The sequence below is a fragment of the Leucopleurus acutus genome (assembly GCF_964270905.1).
Source record: "Leucopleurus acutus genome assembly, chromosome: 5".
In the NCBI taxonomy this organism is placed as follows: domain Eukaryota; kingdom Metazoa; phylum Chordata; class Mammalia; order Artiodactyla; family Delphinidae; genus Leucopleurus; species Leucopleurus acutus.
The window spans coordinates 69,411,064-69,432,522 of NC_139147.1; the positions used below are offsets into that span (position 1 = coordinate 69,411,064).

At 45.7% G+C, this 21,459-nt stretch overlaps 1 protein-coding gene across 1 annotated transcript in view; it reads right to left on the reverse strand.

Annotated features, from left to right (window-relative positions):
• Positions 1-21,459, reverse strand: part of MYLK (myosin light chain kinase) — a 185,406-nt gene that overhangs the window by 130,837 nt on the left and 33,110 nt on the right. The window contains exon 3 of the mRNA XM_082839581.1: positions 2,304-2,511. Within this exon, the coding sequence (XP_082695707.1) occupies positions 2,304-2,511 (208 nt within the window). The remainder of the gene's footprint in view (positions 1-2,303; positions 2,512-21,459) is intronic.

A 21,459-nucleotide genomic window follows, 5' to 3' on the forward strand; every position in this document is an offset into this window, starting at 1 on the left:
GCATCTTCGATGATCTCAAATTGAAACCAAAGGGGAGGGCGCAGGGCTGAGAGCCTTAGCCTTCTCTCATTTGCTATAGTTCTCCTGCCTTCTTTCTTTTCCTCTGCCCTGAGCACCATGACCTAATAAAAATTTTCCTGCTTAGTTGAGGCATCAGATCTAATGTCCTCACTGATGGGAACAAAAAAAAAAAAAAAAAGGTTTCATACGACCTGGGTTTTATATAGCTCTCCTGTACTCCTAACCCACTCCCTTCCTTTACAATGGATCACAGAAAACAAGGGCTAGCCCAGGTTGTAGAGACCACTGAATTCAAACCCTTTATTCTACAGAAACCGAGATCCAGAGTTTAAAGTCGCACATGGACCGGCAAAAGTTGGGACCAGAACCCTGAACCTCGGATTCCCCGTTTCCCCAGCTCCAAATAGAAAATCAGAAAAGGGGTGTTATAGACTACATTTTTGTGTCCCCACCCAAATTCATATGTTGAAGCCCTCACCCCACACAATGTCACTGTATTTGAAGACAGGGCCTGTGAGGAGGTGACAAAGGTTCAGTGAGGTCCTAAGGGTGGGGCCCTTAGAAGAAGAAGAAGCGACACGAGAGTTCCCTCTCTCCACCATGTGAGGACACAGCAAGAAGGCGGCTCTCTGCAAGCCAGGAAAAGAGCCTTCACCAGAAACCAAATCCTGCTGGACTGATCTTGAACCTCCAGCTTCCAGAACTGTGAGAAAATTCATCTCTGTTATTTAAGCCACGCAGTCTGTGGCATTTCGTATTGGCAGCCTGGGTTGACTAACACCAGGGGCTAAAGTAATTTTTATTTGTGGGCCTCAACTCAAAGTTTGGGCATTGAAAAGTGTATACTGTAGGGGAAAGCACAGCCCCAGAACTGGCCGAGACGAGGGTCATTCAGAGAGTGACCAGGGGCCACCTTCCATGTGCAATGCCCCAGCCCACAGGTACTTGAAGGCCATTAAAAGGAATGCGTCACTCAGTTAAAGAATTTGGGGAAAGTATCCAAACTATGCATATTCTGTTCTGTGAAACAGCCTGTCTGTCCTTTCCTGATGCAAGCGAACAAGAAAAACTCTGGCCGAGGTACACCTCGCCCCCTCTGGAACCTTCTCTGGCACACAGTGTCCCCTGAAAACCAGGTTGGGAGGACTGTTTTCTGAGAGAGGAGAAATGAGTCTGACCCTCTGGTTTATAAGCCCTTAGAAAGGCCTGGAAGGGTGGAGGGAACCTTGCCATATTTCTGAGGGTCTGACGAACCCACATGTCCTTTTAGACATCAGGGCTTTAAGCAGCCGCCAGTGGCCTGAACTGGAAATGTTCTCGCCAGTGGAGTGCCTTCAGCATGTGGGAGATACGCCGGCAGCAAAAGGAACAGTTTTACTTATGGTCAAATGTTTTCCTGGAATTTTTAAAGTTAATAAACTTAACAGAATTTTATTTAAGTACAAAGGAAAAAGAAGGCAAAATAACTAATCAGTGTTAACACACTTGTATGTTTATCTCCTATGTATTTTTCTGAGTTTTACAAAGTTGTTTACGATGGGCATGTACTACTTTATAATGATGATAATAAACATTGCTCATTCTCTAAATAGTTCAGTATCTAGCCTGTGCCAGGAAGTTTTCTAGATGCTGGAGATAACAGCAGTAAACAAGCTAAAGTCCTTCTTCTCCTAGAGCTTCCAGTTAGAGGTGGGGCTTGGGGGAGATAATCAAAGGGGAGGCAGCGACAGTCCCAGGATGGCGAGTCCAGGGGATGAGGTGGTCAGAGAGGGTTCTCTAAGGAGGGGACGTCTGAGCAGAGACCTGAAGGAAGTGAGGGGCCGAGTCAGGGGCCGGGCCGCGGAAAGAGCTCTTCTTTACACAGGGAACAGCCGGGTGAAGGTCCTGAGGCTTTGCCCAGGGACAAGCAGAGGGCCAGTGTGACCACAGTGGAGCGAGCAGGGTGAGGAGTGGTAGGAGAAGGGTCTGGAGAGCCAGGCAGGAGCGGGATGCACTTTGTAAGGCCATGATGAGGAATCTGGTACCAGTCTCAGTGTGAGGGGAAGCGAGGGGAAGGCTGGAGCAGAAAGGGAGGTGATGTGTAGTCTGACATTGTCTCCTGGGATGCCTCCCTTGTTCCAGGGACCACATTGCCCCCATCAGACTAACAGGTCCTGAGTTCCGGGATGGGGATGCTTTCTCTTGTGCGTCCCTCTCCCAAGAGAGGGCTGAGGCAGGAGCTGCAGGCCTTGGGGAAACTGATGGCTCATTTCTCCCCAGGGCTTTCACCTCTTGGGACTCACCTTCTACCGTCAACTCCACTGTCACCTGGCGGGCACCACTACCATTGGTGGCTTCACAGGTATACTTTCCCTTGTCCTCCTCACGGACAGCATGAATCACAAGGCTGAAAGTCCCCCGGGTACCACAGTCCAGCAGGAAGCGGCCCCCACCGGCAATGGGTTGCCCGTTTCTGTGCCATGTCACTTGGGGCTCTGGGTAACCCCGGACCTTCAAGGAAAAGAAGAAAGGGTGAGAGCTTGTACATAAAGAGTACTTCCTATGTGGCAGGTATTGTTCTGGGTGCTTTACATGTATTAACTCTTTTAATCCTCATAACATCCCCTGCAACAAATACTATTTTCATCCCCATTTTGGAGACGAGGAGATTGAGATGCAGGGTTTTGGTAGATTTCTCGAGGTCTTGAAGGTAGCAAGTGGCCGAGTCAGGCATCCTGGCTCCACAGCCCACCACACAAGTGTCTCTCAGGCCTGGATGCAGGATTAGAATCACCAGGGGGAGATTTAAAGCCATACTAGTGCCCAGGTCCAACCTTGGACCAATTAAATCAGAACCCCAGTGTGTGGGGACTGAGCATGGGGATTCTAGAGCAGTGCTTCCTACTCTAACATGAATCACTTGTTAAAAATGCAGATTCTGCTTCTATAGGTTTGGGGTAGGCCTGAGATTCTGCAGTTCAGACAAGCTCTCAGATGATGCTGAGGCCGCTGGTCCCTAGAACTCACCTTGGGTAGCAAGGTTCTAGATCTGAGCTGCCCAGTAATGGCAGCCGCTAGCCACACACGGCAGCTGAGCGCTTGAAACGTGGCGGATCCTGAGTTGCACTGTAACTGCACTGTAAATGTAAATTATACGTGGGGTTTTGAAGAGTTAGTATGAAAAGAGAATGTGAACTACCTCGATAATTTAAAAATACTGATTACATATTGAAAAGATAGTCATTTTGATATACTGGGTTAAATAAAATATATTGTTAAAACTAATTTCACTTGTTTCTCTTTACTTTTTTAATGTGGCTACTAGGAAAGGGACAGCTACATACATGCCTTGCTTGATGTTTCTATCAGGCGGTGCTGCCCTAGACCACTCTTTCTCTACAAATAGTTAGCAGCTAACATCTGTTGAGCGCTAAGTGTTAAGCACTTTTCTAAATACTTGGCATATCTGAGCCTCACAGCAACTTGTTCAGAGAGAAGATATTTTCCCAAAGAGGGGAAAATGCAGAGAGAGACAAATTCCAGGAAATCACCTTGAGTTTCAGAGAAAGTTCCCCAAGGGCGCTGAAACCCCTGAAACTCAACAGGCCCTTTGGAATGGACTCATCTTCGGAGGAGCAGGGCTCAGACTGGCCCGTCAATGCACAGCCTGGGACCTGAACTGGGGGATTTTAGCACTGAAAATGTACAGAAGACATCACAGAAACCTCCTGAGAAAGAAATTGTTGGCGTTACAAACAGGTTGTAACAGTAGCTTTTATCCACGGATCCACTCCAAGACAAGAGAGCATAGATACAGATGAAGCCAACCCAAAATTCCCTGGATGACCCCAAATTACATTGACAAAGAAAGCCTTCAGTGACCCACAGCAATACTCCTCCTATACGCCCCAGCAAGGTCAGAGAGGAGGCTTTATCACCACGTGGGAGAAAGGGGAGGGGAGGTGGCTGTGCCGTCACGCCTGGCCATTGCAGCCTCACCGGGCACGTATCCTATCTCAGGGTGATGCTGTTGAAGGGGACTACGTGCATATTATAATGCCTACTATAATATGAAACAAAGTGTCAACAGCGATTGCCTCTAGGTCTCTCTTTTCCTTTTACTTAACTGTCATTTTCTGATATTCCTGCAAATAACACCCCTGACCTTTGTAAAACAGAAAAAAAATTAAATGAAAATATGTGTTCCTTTTATATTCGTGTGCCTGTATAATGAATGTATACCACAACCATTCCTTAATCTGTGGAGCCCCTCAGGGTACTTAAATCTAGAAATGGAAATTAAAGTGGTACACAAAAAACATTATGCATGTTTGAAGGTAGCAAATGCCAAATCTGTATAAAACACATCACCTTGTGGCACTATCTTGGCACAAAGGTTCATGCCAAGGAATATCAGAAAATCACTGTGTTAAAGCATTCTTTTTCTCTGTGAAAGCATATTTTCAGGAAACAACTAAGGAAAGAAACTCTTTCCTACAGAAGGAAGCCCCTTGGGAGTCTGGTCCTATAGTGAATCTGCGAATCATCATCTTCTCCTCCATCCTGTCAGGCAGAGCCAGCCTCACCTCCAGATGATCAGGTGGCCTTCTGTCAGCGTCAGAGAAAGGCAGTGCAGAACCCTGGGACTGGGAGGAGATGAATCATTAACTTCACCAAAGGCGTCCTTAGCATTCCACGAGCAAGTACTCTGGCCCCCTGCAGTGGTGCCAACTCTGTGGCCACCAGGGCCTGAGGCGTCAATGTTTAACTGGGGACATTACAAGTGCTCCAGACCTCAGGGACACAGATCCCTCTTTCCCTTTCCATTTTCCTCTCATTTTCAATTTTTATTTATTTAATTTATCCTGGTTGCACCAGGTCTTAGTTGTGGCATGTGTGCTCCTTAGTTGCAGCATGCATGTGAGATCTAGTTCCCTGCCCAGGGATCGAACCCAAGTCCCCTGTGTTGGAGGGTGGGTTCTTAACCACTGCACCACCAGGGAAGTCCCTCTCATTTTCTTTTTCTTTTTTTTTTTTTTAACATCTTTATTGGGGTATAATTGCTTTACAATGGTGTGTTAGTTCATTTTCTACATACATATACATTCCCTTCCACCCCACACCAACAGATCCACCTTTGCAACACCCTTATATATTAAAATATCCAGGGATTTTTAAACATGCTGAAATTGGTACCACTTAGAAAGCTGTGGTTTGCAATGGACTTTTGTACACCCTGCATCTGAAGCAAAGGCAGGAATTTCTATGACCTATTTCCGCTCCAAGGTCTGAATGATTTTCAGCTCCAATTCTTATCCTCTCAATAATGAAAACCTTGTTCAACCACTACCTAACGTTACCTAAAAATTACTCAACTTCAAGTAAACTCATTTTTATTGCCGGCCCACTATCCTGGGCTCCTGGGTGGGGAAAGAAGAGAAGCCTGGACTCACACCCGTGGTTGTGTGACAGCAGCCCTGCCCTCCCTGGACGCCTTATCTGCCTTCGCCACGGGCCTTCCACCAAGAAGCCACAGATGGGGGATTTCTTACAGCCCAGTCTAAGACCACAGTAAAAACCCAGTGATACTTTAGTTTTCAGAGGTCTTCCACATATAGAATCTTATTTGATTCTTGCAACACTACAAGGGAGGTGTCTTGGGTTGGGTTCCCAGGAAGCAGAACCTGAGATAGGGATTCAGGAACCCAGGTCTTAGTCAACAATCAGAGCAGCTGGGAATGGGTGTAGCAGCCTGGTGCAGGGGATCTGAGTGGGGGTACCAAAAGTGTCTGTGACAGCATGCAAGGCCAATCATATTATTAAGCCCAGAGAGCAAAGGAAAGAGGCCTGGAGAAGTGGATGATTTGCCAGCAGTAAAGTGGCAGATCTGGGACCACAATTTTGGTCTCCAAGTTGAGTGGCTGTCTCTCTGTGCTTCACTGTAAATTCATTTTTTTGGTGACATAAATATTATAGAATCCAAAGCATTAATAAGGGTCTATCTCTAATAGACCCTAAGCCTCCTCTAGGTTACAGCAATATCTGCTCCCCACTTTGGGAGAAAGCCAAAGAACTCACAAAAGTCATGGCCATCCCATAAGCAAGTCTTGGGCCGTTTCCCTGGAGTAACAGGAGGACAGTGCTATAGACTGAATGTGTCTCTCCAAAGTTCATGTCGAAATCCTAACCCTTAATGTGATTATATCGGGAGACGGGGACTTTGGGGTGATTAGGTCAGGAAGGTGGAACCCTTATGAGTGGGATTAGTGCCCTTACAAAAGAGATCCCAGAGAGTTCCCTCACCCCTTCTACCGTGTGAGGACAGAGTGAGAAGCTGGCCAGCTATGAACCAGGAACCGGACCTCTCCAGACACTGAATCTGCTGGTGCTTTGATTTTGGACTTCCCAGCCTCCAAACATGTGAGAAATAAATTTCTGTTGTTGAAACCACCCCACCTGTGGTATTTCTGTTATAGCAGAAATACCCCAGTGGTCTAAGATAGACAGGGACGGGTGCCATGCACGTGCCCAAGACACGCCTAGGAAAGTCAGTGTGGAACAGAGAAGACAGTGTAAGAGCCAGGCCTGAGTCCTGGGTCTGACTTGTCTTCCTAGCCTCTTCAGGTTGTAATTCCTTCCTTTCATGGAAGAGAAAACAGCTCTTGATAGCTCAGGCTCCTTCCATTCCTGAAATAGTCTGGATCTACATAGTGACCCACTTAGCTTCTGGAGGAAGATTCTTTCCTCTCCCTCCAGTCTACCCTGGGCCCCAGCCCACAGCCTTAATACTCTCTAATCCTCCATAAGGGAAAATCAAGTGACCACAAGGAAGAAGGCTTGTGAACATGAGTGGGCAGCCCTGACTTGTCACCATAATGAGTTTTTGGAAATGGCCCCAAAGAGGGTCATTCTAAGGAGAATCATATTTTTGCCACAGTAAACCACATTTAATTGGAGGTTGTGTTCTTGAACAAAAGCCTGGGATCAAGTAAATCAAGGGCATAGCTGACAATCTGTCATACAAATAAAGATATAGTAACCATAACCCCTATAATAATTTAAAATAGTAAAATTGTGCTCCAGTGCCATAAAATGTCCCCAGAGACTTTACGGCCTCAAAAGGCCTTTAAAAGGAATGGGGGCTCATTCTGTGTGTGTTGGATGGTGAGGAGAAAGCTGGGCTGCAGGCGGGCAGCTGCTCACTGCCATGTCACACCAGCTGGCCGTGCTGGAGAGTTTTTCAGAACCTGGTGCTGTCTCAAGATCTACTTAATGATTGAAAGTGAAACATTCTTAAGGGTACTGTCTCTTCATTTTTCTCTGATGTGTGTGAAGGGCTTGCAGTTAATTCCAGTTTGCCCAGGACAGGCTACCAGAGCATCAGCCCAGAACGAGGCCAGGTTCTCTGGCCTTCACAACCCCTACAAGACTCAGAGCAACACATCTGCCTTCTCAGCTCGGTGAGTGGTAGAAAGGGGGTGATTCTGCTGTTTTTGATGATCTCCTGCACGTCTTTTGTTCCTGGGTGGGCCTGTCCCTGTTTGCACAATGCGAGCCCACACAGCTGCAGTGCAGAGCTGGGCAGGACATGAAACTGAGACTCTGCCCACATTGGGGACGGAGGGAGACCAAAACGAGTGAAACCAGGATTACCCTAAGGCCAGGGTGAAAGGAGACGGCCCGGCAGGACACTGGGGAGTTGGGAAGATACACAAAGAAGACGTGAGCAGTGAGCTGAGAAGTCCTTGGGGCTGGGAACAATAGATGGAGGGGTTGTCAATAAGTACTTCTTTGAAACCTGTTGAGTAACTGAATCAACGATGGGAAAGGCTGAGCCTGAAGAATGGGAAATTAAGGAAACCTGCTGGACAGATGCCCCACCTCACCCCGCCGCAAGCTGGACAAGCTGATTCTGCAACACAACTGTCTCCATGCTTCCTATGATTGCCGGCCTGTCTGTAGCACATCACTCTGAACCTCTTCCCCTGTTTCAAGGCAGCTTCTTCTATAATAAAGAAATTCTCCTATGAGAAATGACTAGAACAGGGCTGGTGATTTAAAAAGTGAAGAATAATGGGAAGTTAATCAGTGATGCTGAGGAATGCGTGGAAGAATTCTCTGTCCCCTCTCCAAGTATAAGCTCACCCAGATAATAAATGGACATGGATGCACAGAAAGGAGAATTAAAACGTTAACACCCCCAGCAAATCAGACCACAGAAAATGCCTATGAAACTTACATCATGGGTGTATTATGAGAGTGGAGAGTGAAGGGTGAGCCATGGGCATGGCATGACCGAGCTTAGCGGCCTGGGTCTGTGTCAGCAACTGGCACACGGCCCATTGGACAGGCGGAACTTAATGAAGGCTTTGAATAATCCTGTTAACCAACAGTCAAAAGCCTTAAGCGAACCCACAGAACCCATCAGGAAGAGATCATACCAGCTAAAAACAGCAACTAGTGAGAGGCTTAAACTGCTGGATGCTCCCTGCCCTTAAGTTCAAGTTGTGAAAGAGCGAGGACCAAAGCAGTTCCACGAAAAACAAAAGCAGAATGCAGAGCATCAGTCCTCAAACTGGCCCAGAGAACGCCACCTGGGCCATCAGGGAAAGATGCTCCAGGTCTCTATCTGTGATCAGCCACTCTCACTTTCTTTTCTTTTCTTTTTTTTTAACATTCTTTATCATATTCTTTTCCATTATGGTTTATTATAGGATATTGAATATAGTTCCCTGTGCTATACAGTAGGACCTTGTTGTTTATCCGTTCTATATATAACAGTTTTTATCTGCTAATCCCAAACTCCCAATCCATCCCTCCCCCACCCCTCCTTCCACTTGGCAGCTACAAGTCTGTTCTCTAATGTCTGTGAGTCTGTTTCTGTTTCCCAGATAAGTTTGTTTGTGTCATATTTTAGATTCCACATATAAGCGATAGCATATGGTATTTGTCTTTCTCTTTCTGACTTACTTCTCTTAGTATGATAACTTCTAGGTCCACCCATGTAGATGCAAATGGCATTATTTCATTCTTTTTATGGCTGAGTAATATCCCGTTGTGTATATATACCACATCTTCTTTATTCATTCATCTGTCCATGGACATTTAGGTTGTTTCCATGTCTTGGGTATTTTAAATAATGCTGCTATGAACATTGTGGTGCATGTATCTTTTCAAATTAGTGTTTTGTCCAGATGTATGCCCAGGAATGGGATTGCTGGATTATACGGCAACTTGATTTTTAGTTTTTTGCACTCTCACTTTCTATGGCGTTTTCTTTTCCTCTGGCCCAAGACACAGACAACCCCATATCCCTACATCTGCCAGACTGAGAACATCCTGTTTCTCCCACAGAGAGTACGAGACAGGCTATAGCTTGGCAGTCTTGGGTTATACCTCAGGCCCTTCTGAATGTTTCAAACAAAAAGCTTGATTTCCTTTTATCTAGCTTACCCTATCAATGCATGCACCTTTTTTATTCCCTTTCTTTTTTTTTGAAATTTATTTATTTAATTTATTTTATTTTTGGATGTGTTGTATCCTTGTTGCTGTGCGGGCTTTCTCTAGTTGTGGTGAGCTGGGGCTACTCTTTGTTGCAGTGCGTGGGCTTCTCATTGCAGTGGCTTCTCTTGTTGTGGAGCACGGGCTCTAGGCATGCAGGCTTCAGTAGCTGTGGCACGTGGTCTCATTAGTTGTGGCTCATGGGCTCAGTAGCTGTGGCTCACGGGCTCTAGAGCGCAGGCTCAGTAGTTGTGGCACACGGGTTTACTTACTCCACGGCATGTGGGATCTTCCCGGACCAGGACTTGAACCCATTGTCCCCTGCATTGGCAGGCAGATTCTTAGCCACTGTGCCACCAGGAAAGCCCCTGATTCCTTTTCAATGACACAAGCACCTAAAATTCTGAAGCAGTCCAACAAAGAAACAGAATTCTAAGTGTAATAGGGAAACTCTCACATTGATGTTTTCCTAGTTTTTCCAAATTCAGAGTTTTCCTATAAAAACAAGTGTTCTTCTGTTTGAACTCTAGTCCTTGTGGGATGGCTGTGGGATGCCAGCCTTACTGCAAACCTCTCTACTCAAAGCCCTGAGTTCTGGCTTTACCCCCATCATGATGGTGTCCAAGGACACGGCATCTCCAGCTGGTGAAGCTGGCCTGGGAGCTCACTCTCCAGTTTCTACTGCCAAGTTGAGATATACTCTCAGATATATTAAAATATTAATAAGAGGCGTGTAGTATCATAGAAGTTTAACAAACTAGTGCTGTGGCTTGGTTTTGTTTGATTTGCTCAGGATCTCCTGCCTACCTTTCCCAGTGTAAGCTACTCCTTTGAGGTAGCAGACTCACTCCTCTACCCACCACAGGTGAGTCAGGTGGAGATGCATTAGGCAGCCGCCTCCTGGCCAAAACGCTCAGACTTCCAAAATGAGCATGATTCACGTCAGCCAATCAGAGCTCTTCCCTGCAATTTCAACCAGAATAAAGGGAGACCAAACTGTCTCTTCACAGGGACCTCAAGCTGGGAAGATGTAAGCCTGAAGCTATCTGTCCACAGCCATATTTTCCCATCCCTGCCCCCTGTTTTCTTGCCTCCACCTAAGGGAAGGAAGCCGTGTGCAAAATAAGACATCACATACACAGTGAAGAAGAAAAGAGAGGGAGGCACGGCCTGGCAGAGCTATGGCAGAGCGGGGATCCACTCAGTCATACGAGACAGTACATGTCTTTCACTTAACCCATGGAGTTAGTCTGTCCCTTGCAAACAAGAGTCCTGACTAATTCAGGAAGGTATGTGGCATCTGGAATCAGACAGACCTGTGCTGGATGCTGGCTGCACCAAGCAACAGCTGCCTGACTTTGGGCAACTTACTTATCTGACCCTCAGTTTATACAACTGTAAGATGGGATGATATCACTATCCACTTCCATGGACAAGTTTCTGCCCAAATGAGATAGCATATGTACAACAGTATATTAACAAATTCGAAAGGTTAGATCCTCTGTCTCTCCTTTTCTTCAAAGTCAGTAATTCCTTATAATAAGTTACCTTAGAATCCATTCAGCTCCCAGCTTTAACAGCACGAAGCTGTATTTCTGCCCTAAGAAATACCACCACTTTGTGAACTTCTGGGCTTGTTGAACCTCATCTTACACAACTCGAATTCTTATAGACAACTTGGAGGCATCACGCCCTTGATTAGATAAAAATCTAACCCTTTAAACTGAAAACACCTTCTGCCTTCGCTGAACTGGCTTATTATTTTTATTTAAAGAGCAAACCCCTTTTGAAAAGTGATCATTGATTTTATGTAACATCACAAAGCACATTTCAAAACAAATATCCACTCTACAGTTTTGTCTGCACCATCATTCCACTCCTGTAATACCACGTGCAACTCTGAGACAGAGGCCATCCCCTTGATTTCTGCCTCACTGACTTATGCAGCCCTGGAATGTCAAGGGCATGGGCAAGTTTCGGGAAGGAAATAAATCTGGGGTAATTAATCTGAAGTTTCTGGCCAGTCCTGGTTGGATCTGGGGAGACAGAGACATACTTCACTGGCAGAAGAGATGGAGCACAGGGCTCCTCCCCAAATAATGCACAGCCCACTTGGCAACGGCTCACGGCCCCTCACAACAGCACAGCCCAGATGCCACAAGACTCAAAAACTGGCCACAGATTGTACTGGGAAGGTCCCGGCCTATGAGGACTCTCAAAGAATGTGAGGCGATTCTGTCTAAAAGCAAAGGTGGGCCAAAGTGACCAGGGGGTCCCAACAACCTAAGACTATCTCGGCTTGGCCCCCTTGGCTTAAACGGGCTCCCCTGGCAGCCGCTGACCACCCGCTCTGCAGGCATGTCATGGCACAAAGCCTGCATTCTGCTTGGACTCACCCAGGTGGCAGCCTGCGAGGGAGGTGGGGGAGCAGGTGGGGCTTTGGCAGCAGGACCTTGCGGGCTGCCTGCATCCCTATGGCCAGGAGGGGGTCTCTGTGATGCCGTCAGAAAATACCTGGCATGAAGGGTAGAACGCAGTTGTGTGAGTTTGCTTCTCTATGGCAGAATGTCCTCCCCAGGCCCTGCTGCTCAAAGGTACCCTGATCTGCATAGAGAATCATGCCAGATAAGGAATTGAAAGCTGCTCCCTGGGCAACGTCAGGGTCTGACTGCCCACTGGGCTGAAAAACACAATCAAACATGCTGTCTTAAACTGTTTTCACTCTCACCAAGACAGGTACATGGTCAAAATGTACATTAAGTCATAAAAAAAAAAAAAAAAAAAAAAAGCAGGCCTCTGCTCTACCCCTCCCACCCCCAATTTCCACTTCCTTCAGGAAATCACCTTCAAGTCTTTTAGCCATTTCTTTTGGTATTTTTTTCCCTGTATTTCTAAATAACAGCCTTACACAACTCCTTATTTTATTCTTTTTAATTTTAGACTTTATTTCTTAACATCTCTATATGGAATATGAGCTTTCAGCTCTCAAATCTTCCCCCACATAAACCCTTCCCCCCACCCCCACCCCCAATAACCACATCTGAATTTTTATTAAGCCAGTGTGTTAGTGTTTGCTTCATTCTAACTTTGCTCATTGCCAAGCTACATAGTATATTACTATTACATTTTTCCTGGAGTTAATACCTGCCATACTTTTGGTTTGATTCGTTTTGTAAGAACCCAACTTCTCAAGAGAACTATAAAATTCTTCTCAGCAATGGTCAAATGCATCAGATAATGAATTCATCAGTGGCTTTTACTTTTTTCTTCTTTGGAGAGAGCCCTTCTGGAATCTTCTGTCATTGTCCTCCAATCTAAACTCTATGCTGTCTAGGTCTGACACACAGTGGTCCAGGGACTTTCAGTCACCCCTCCTCTTTAACCATCCACTTTGGTTAAACATGTCCCCTTCCAGTGGTTTCTTAAGGACAATTTAACCTTTCTTAAGGTTAAATTTTTAAACCTGGCATTTCCAAAAGTATCAATATTCTACTTTATACGCAACTTACAGTTTATCTAGGAAAGGAATTAGAGCAGAAAATCTCTTTCTCTTCAGAATTTTGAAGGTATTGCTTCATGGCATTTGCAGGCAATGATTCTGGCATCCAGTGTTGCTGTGAGAGGGACAACGCCAAGGCGGTCCTTCCTCTATGACCCGGTGTGTGGTGTGTGGTGTGTGGCGTGCGTGTGCATGTTTTCATTCCAAATTTTGAGAATCTTCTCTTTATCCCTGACAGTCTAGAGTTCCGTGACGATTTGCTTTGGTGTGGGTCTTAGTTCACTCGTTGTATTGGACCCTTGGTAATAGGTCTTTTCATTACTGGCAATGCATATCTTCCAATTGTGAGGAATTTTTGTGTTTTGACAATTCTCTCTCTATTGTTTTTTACTATGTTCTCTTTACAGAATTCCCGAGTTGGATATTAGCCCTACTAGACTGACCCTTTACATTTCTCTTATTTTCTCATTTATTTTCCCCTTCTTTTTGTTCTCTCTGGGAGACTTCCTTGACTTTCATCTTCCAGCCAGTCTATTGAAGTTAATATTTTAGCTATCATTAATTTTTTCAAAAAATCTTCTTTCTCAGTTTTTCAAAACTGCTTTGAATAAACTCCTCTTCTTGTTTAATGGAAGCAACATCTTATCTCTGTGGTGAGACGAAATGTCTTCAAAGTCTTCTGTTCCTACTTGGTTCTTTTTCTGGTTCTTTTTGTCTCTTTCATAACAGAGGCTTCCCTTGAACAGCTGATGGTCCTTCACTGACTCTCCACGCATGTGAGTGAAGAAATTAAAATCTCTGTGCACACAAGTGGGGCCTTATCAATTTGTTGGATCTCCCAGTAGTGTGAATGGGTAAAAACTCTCAACTATCCATATCTGTGGATCTTGTTTCTTGAGATGATCAGTTTTCACAAAGAGAAAATCTTCTGATTCCCTGCTTAGGTGGTGTTGGTTTGGACACAGTAATTAAGTCTGTCTACCAGCATTTGCGACTCTGACTGAGGGAAGGCCTTGAGGGGTCTCATCTCATACGGTGACTTTCACTTAGCCCCTTGCCCTTTCGAGTACAACACCTCACCCTGCCTGCAGCTGTGCCTTGCGCCCAGGAGTTGAGAGTCGGTCAAGTTCAGTCTGTCCTCAGAGAATCTTCGAGCTTTCAGGTGGAGGGGAGGAGCAGTGGCCCGGCACATGGAGTATGGAAGGGGACTGGGGACCCTAACTGCTCCTTATTACATTTTCTTTTTTGCAGTACGCGGGCCTCTCACTGTTGTGGCCTCTCCCGTTGCGGAGCACAGGCTCCGGACGCGCAAGGCTCAGCGGCCATGGCTCACGGGCCCAGCCGCTCCGCGGCATGTGGGATCTTCCCGGACCGGGGCACGAACCCGTGTCCCCTGCATCGGCAGGCGGACTCTCAACCACTGCGCCACCAGGGAAGCCCACCTCCTTATTACATTTTTAACCAATCCTCCAGTTTTCAGTTTCATTCCACAACCCAGGCTTTCAAAATACATGGTGCCTCCCACTTCTCAGCCTCTTTAGGAATTGTTTTGGCACAGGCAGCCTTACTTTTTCTTATTTCCCACTCCCTAGCCACAGGCACGGCACAACACAGAAAGCTAAAACCCGTCAGCCAATCATCTATTCATCTTCCACCATCCATCAATTCGTTGACATGGCTCATCAGCTGTTGTCTCTCTCTCATTCTATTTGTCCCCACAGATTAATAAGTTTTCATTTTCTTTTAATAAAAACTCATTTTAAGGATAGTTATCATAAAAACAACAACAACAAAACAGAAAATAAGCAAGGATGTGGAGAAACTGGAATCCCTGTGTACTGTTGGGGAGAATGTAGAATGGTATACCTGCTGTGGAAAGCAGTATGGTGGTTCCCCCCAAAATTAAAAATAGAATTACCATACAATCCAGCAATTCCACTTCTGGGTATAAACCCAAAAGAACTGAAAGGAGGGACATGAACAGATATTTGTACACCCATGTTCACAGCGGCACTATTCACATAGCCAAGAGGCGGAAGCAATCCAAGTGTCCATCAGTGGATGCCTGGATAAACCAAATGTGATATATACATACAATGAAATATTATTCAGCCTTAAAAAGGAAGGAAGTCGTGACACATGCTACAACATGGATGAACCTGGAGGACATTAAGCTGAGTGAAATAAGCCAGTCACAAAAGGACAAACACTTAGATGATTCCACTTAGATGAGGACCTAGTGTGATGATATTCATGGAGACAGAAAATAGAATGGTAGTTGCCAGGGCTGGGAGGAGGCGTGAAATGGGGAGTTAGTGTTTAATAGGTACAGAATTTCCGTTTTGTAAGATGGAAAAAGTTTGGGAAATGGGTGGTGGTGTTAGTCGCACACCATTTGAATGTATTTAATACCACTGAACTGTACGTACACTTAAACACGGTTAAAATGGTCAATTTTCTGCTATGTATATTTTACACGATAAAAAAAATCAGTGAGTCATACATACGTGGATGTATTTTTGAACTCTGTTTCAATTATCTGTATGTTTTTACCCCTTTGCCAAATACTACACTGCCTTTGGTACAATAGCTTTACGTTAGGTACTAAAATCAGGAAATAAGTTTGAAAACATATAAATCAGACCAAAGTCACTCCTCTATTTTAAAAATTTCCAATGGTTTCTCACTGTACTAAGAATAAAACCCAATTACCATGGCTTACAAGGCCCTGTGTGCCCTGGTCCCTGCCTATTTCTCTCCCCGCTCCATCCTTGCCCACTGTTCCCCTGCCACACAGGTCTTCTCTCCACCAGGAAATAAGATGAAGACAACTGGTACTCTACCCTGGAGTGGGTCCCCACCTGCGGGATGACGGGGCACGCGATCGACCAGAGCACGCACGGTCAGTGCCGCAGAAGAGGCGTGGACGGAGGACTGAAGGAGCCCGTGGAGGATGGGGGGAGCCCCGTAGTGGCACCGCTGCTGTGAGCTGAGCAGGACTCCGGGGGCCACCTCCCAATACAGCGTCAGCCCCCAGGGAGCTGGGGTGGGGTGGCGGATAGAGCTGGGTAGGTGAGAACCAGCCACTCAAGTCTGACTAGGCAGAAGATGGTTCCCAGTAGCTCTGCCAGCTTTGCGGCAGCCCCTCAGGATCCCCACCCGGATGGGCTCAGGGAGAGGTGAGCGGAGATGGATCCCAGGCCAGGGCAGTGGGAGCACAGCCTGGGAGGAGCCCTGGGGCTCCAATCTCCCTCCACACACATCCCAGTGTCATCCGGGCAGTGATCCACAGCCACTCCTGCCTGATTCGTTGCTCCTGCCAACTGAGTTGCATGCAGTGCAGCTCTTGCACAAGCTGCTGTTCAGGAATTTTAGGGCAGGGCCCCAGGGGACACAGGAAAGAGAGCAGAAACAAATGCCAGGACCCTCACAGAAGGGCCCATTGTGAACAAGCCTGTGCATGGTGGCGGCATGGGTGTCTGCTGGTGGCATGCTGGGGGCAGGGAACGCCAAAGGGGTTTGAGTCCTACTTCGAAACACACATTTAAAGCAGATTTAGACTTCCCGCTCCGAACCACTGATATTTCTTTTCTGAAGAAGCATCTGGAAAAATGGAGCGAAAAGCTGCCCGGTTATTTAGTAAAAACAAAACCCAAACTTTCCTTTCCCCCCTCCTCCTGCCAATGTCCCTTTAAAGTATGTGATCCTCAGGGATCCACGGGGGCTGGGGCCCAGCTATCATCACTGGCTAGAAGGCTAGGATACCTCCCCAGCCCCCAAAGCTGTGTGCTCAGGGTCAGTGGACCAACACATGGCTGGTGGAGAGGAATCAAAACCAACCCATTTCCCAGACTGCTACAAGAGAAGCTTGAGGGTTTCCTGTGTTGGGAGCTTTGCAGCCCAAATAGCCCTTCTCCCCGCGTCCTAGAATATCCCTAGTGAAAGGAGGAGGGTAAACAGTCTGCAAAAAGCCTGGGCATGCGTTTTCCTTTCTAATCACAGAGTACTGTTAAGAAATGCGATAGGCGCCACTGTTAGAGCATCAGCGTCGAGGAGCCTGTAGGCTGGGCTTGGCCACGGCCTCAGGGTGGGTAACTGCTCAGAGGATTCCAGGTGCAGTCCATGAAGCTGCTAAGCATGAGTGGAGGTGCTGGCAGGCACCGGGGTCACCCTTATAAGTTAGGGCTCTACTGACTCAGAGCAAGTCGGCTACAGACAACTCCAGGCCTGAGGAACAGGGAAGAGGTAAGAATGGGTTTGCCAGTCCCTGGGGGAGTGTCAGGAAGCGGCAGGGAGAAGCAATTTACAGGGAAGAATGGTGCCTCTGGGGTGCCTTCAGGGAAGAGGGCTGCTGAAAAGATGGCCTGGTTCATACTTTGTGCTGCAAAAAGGGTCAGCTTCAGGCTGGCTACTAAAGGGTCTGTAAACTTCTTGTGCCCCTAAGAATCCACTTTGGCCTAGAAAAGCTTAACTCTTTCTACTGCCACCACTCTCACCTTCTCAGAGAGACCCGAGCCTCTGGGAATTCTGGTAACACTTTCTGCCTCTCACCCGACACCTTCCCATGGTAGCTGCTTCACCCACACTGGGGCCCACTGTAGCCTGAGCAGGACAGGGAATTCCTGGTCCAGATCCCAAGGGGAGGCAGGCCAGTCTGCAGCCCAGAAGGAAGGGGCATGCCTGGGGTCCAGAGCCCATCACTCTCAGTGGCAGGAGGGAAGCGTGAGAGCAGTGTTTATTCCAAAGCCGTTTTCTGTCAAGAGCCTCTCAGCCGGGTCCAGGGCCGGGGCCCCATTTCCAAGGTTGGTGTTTTTCCCTTCCTTCTGCTGGACAGGGAGAAGTGGAAAAAACCAGCACTGCCTTGGCCCTTAGCTTCTTTGGAGCTGATTTTGCTCCCCCTGGCAGGGTCTGACATGCAAACCACAAATGCGGGCCACAGCAGCGTCAGAGTCCTCAGCTCTGCTCCCCAGCTGGGTCACCAGACCCGCGTGACTCACCCAGGCAAAGATCCCTGACACCACTCAGGGCTCCGGCCACTGCTGCTCCCGTCCTCACTCCACACCTAGGCCACAGAGGGCCTACTTCTCTAAATATACCTGTAGTCTGCGTACTGGGGACAAGGTTCCCGCTCTAAAGAGATAGTACTTATTTTCAAAGCTGAAAAGAAATATCCTGCAGCCAGGGCTAAATGCCAATTCTCAGTTATTTCCCTGATGCAAAGCTCTATTTCTATTTGTCTACAGGATGTGTCCTACATCAGATTTATCCTCCTAATTTTGTCCTTTGAAAAAACGCTCACCATACACCATTAGGTGAACGTGATAGATACCTTAGAGACCTGCGGCTAGTGGGACCAAGAGAGGAGCAGTTCCAAGACACCACACCCTCCCCCTCTCTGCCCCTTCCTCCAGAACCACTCACTCCCCCCTAGAGAGTCTCCCCAATTATCCAGCGCCCTCTGATCTCTCTCACCGCCCAGCTTTCAGAACTTACACTATTCTCTAAAGTGACTGCATTTTAAAAACAAGCAGACATTTATCTGTTTAAAATCAGGCCTGTTCCAGGAAATCTGGGCCAAACTAATCACCATTACATCACCTTTCATATTTCTTTCTGCCCTACAGCAAGCACAGTGACCATACTTTCCATATAAAATCAGGACACATTATCTGACAAGAGATTCATGGGCAACCTCCAGGTGCAAGGAGGAGTTGGTGTTATAAAGTCTCAACATCAAAACACTGGAACTCCAAGAATATTTGGATGACTTTACTGGAAAAAATGAGAATATTTTGAATCAGAATGGCTGACAACAATCTGAGATGTCAGCAGCTATGACAGTAACACAGGTTATGCTTTTTTTTTTTTTTTTCTGTACATGAATGCCTACATCTGCTTTATTCATAATAGCCCAAGTTGGAAACAACCAACTATCCATCACACAGCTTATGCTTTTGTTTATTCCAGGCACATTCAGCATAGCTCCCTACAAGACTGTGAGTTACCTAAGAGGGGGAACTAGACATGTTACCTATTTTGAAGATCTCTCCATGTCCAGCAGGACTACTAAATCCACTACTGAGTGGACGGTTGACTGATGTCTCTCCTCTCCCATCTTTAAGTCCCAGCTCAACTATCATTTCAGAAACACCTTTCTTGATGTCCCAAACTCGGTCATGCTGTTATGCTTTCAGGGCACCCCATGTTCTTTCTTCAGTGGGTTTCATCAGAGTTCATAATTCATCTATATTTAGTTATTCTTGCCTGTCTCATAGCACTAGACCACAACTGCTTGTGGAAAGAACTACAGAGGTTTGGCTCATCAGTGAATCACCAACTCCTTGGCACGTAGTAGGTGATCAACCAGCATTTTTACATTAATGACCTGGTCTCTCTGGTAAGTCCCAGGACTTCATATTTCTCCTTTGCACCAACATTGTTATTAATTACTTGAACGAAGACTGCAAAGCTGCTCGTTGAGAACTAGAGTTAGCATCAATACTGGGGGCACATAGGCTAATAGAATCAACATGCTAAAAGAACAAATGTCCAAATAAACAGAAAGTTAGCAGAGAACAAGTACTGTGAAGGTTCTAAATCATCAGCTAGACAAAATCAGAGTGGCAGGGGCAGCTCATGTGTCAAAGGAGCTGGCAAGAGTCTCCTAAACTTCATCCAGTCTTAAGCTATACTACAGAGCATGGTGTGTGAACAAGGAGAGGGCAGCCGCATGCTGCCTGACCACCACTGCCAGGTGCCACAGGTTAACTGGACATGGATGAAGGGGCTCATGATCTGTGAGGTGATGACCATGCCTACTGCCCCTCTGGCACCTTGCTGGTGCTCAACAAATGTTTACTGAAGGAACATAAAGGCTAGTTGATGGAAATAGGTATATTTAGCCTGGAACAAAACACACCACAAGGAGGACATAACTGTCTTCAAATATATAAAGAGCTCTTGTATAAAACAATCATGTGCTGCATAGCTCCAGAACAGGGATGAACAGGTCCAAAATCTAGGCAGATTTAAGCTGATACAAGGAAGGGTAACAATACCTGAACAATGAAAGGGACCAACTGTAACATGATAGATCTCCATCCCCAGAAGTCTTCACAAGGAGGCTGGAGAACCATCTGGCTGGGATGTTGTCCAGGGAAACTTCATCCCCTCTAAGATGACTTCCACCCCAAATCCTAGTCTTCTAAGAAATTAACAGAGCTGAATGTATAAAGGTGAGAGAGAACTTGAAAGAAACATTACATTTATGCTATAAATAACCTTTGTGCTATGAATACAGAGCTTGGAACGATCTGTTCCTTGAAGGGTTTAATGAACTCACCCACAAAACTCTATGGATCCAGCATGTTTTCAGGAGATGTTTCCTCAATCTTCTAATTTCTTCCACTGAACTTTTCAGGTTTCCAATTTCTTTTTTTAGTCAATTTTGGTAGTTCCTATTTTCTTAGAAAAAATACATTTCTTTCAAGATTTCCAAATGTATTATCAGAGCTGAACAGGGAAATCTCATTTTGTCAACTCCAGATCTGTGGTTAGAGTCTCATTTCTAAATTTTATTTATATTTCCTGTTTTTCTCTGGTTGGTCTGGTTGGCCTTGCCTATTTCCTATTTCCAAGACTAGTCCTTAAACATATTCATTAATATCATTTTTCTACTTTTAATGAACTCATGTCTTTTATATAAATAAAAGAAATGGTCTCCTTTGGTTTGTTCTATTATTTGATTTTGTGAGTTGAATAATTAATTCATTATTTTTTAGTATTTTTTGTTCTATAATAAAAACATTAAAGACTATGAATATACCTCTGATACTGGCTTTAGCCAGTTATAAACCAGCTACTCAAAAAGCAAGATTGTTTTCAAATCTAGTAGCTATTACCAGTTAGAAAAGGTACACACACACACACACACACACACACACACACACACACACACACACTTCATCTAGGAATAAACTTAAGATGTGCAAGGATCTATGTAATGAAAGTTTCAAAACTTTCTAAACAACATATGAGAAGTCTTGAATAAATAAAGAAAAATACTTTGTCCTTGGGTTAAAAGTAATCAGTGGGATTATACTATTAAATATGGAAATGTTAAAAAGCTATAATATTAAAATGTTAACTGTCTTGGTTCGGATACAAAAATACATACATTGATTAATAAAACAGTCCAGAAAATCCAAGAACAATCTCTATACATATGACTTTAGTACATGATAAAAGTGCCTTCAAATGAATGAGAAAAGAATAAATTATTAAGTAAATATGGATCATTTTTTTTAAAAATCACATTTAAGATCCCTACCTCACACTACACAGAGAAACATCCTTTTTTTTTTTTTTTTTTTTTTTGCGGTACGCGGGCCTCTCACTGTTGTGGCCTCTCCCGTTGCGGAGCACAGGCTCCGGACGCGCAGGCTCAGCGGCCATGGCTC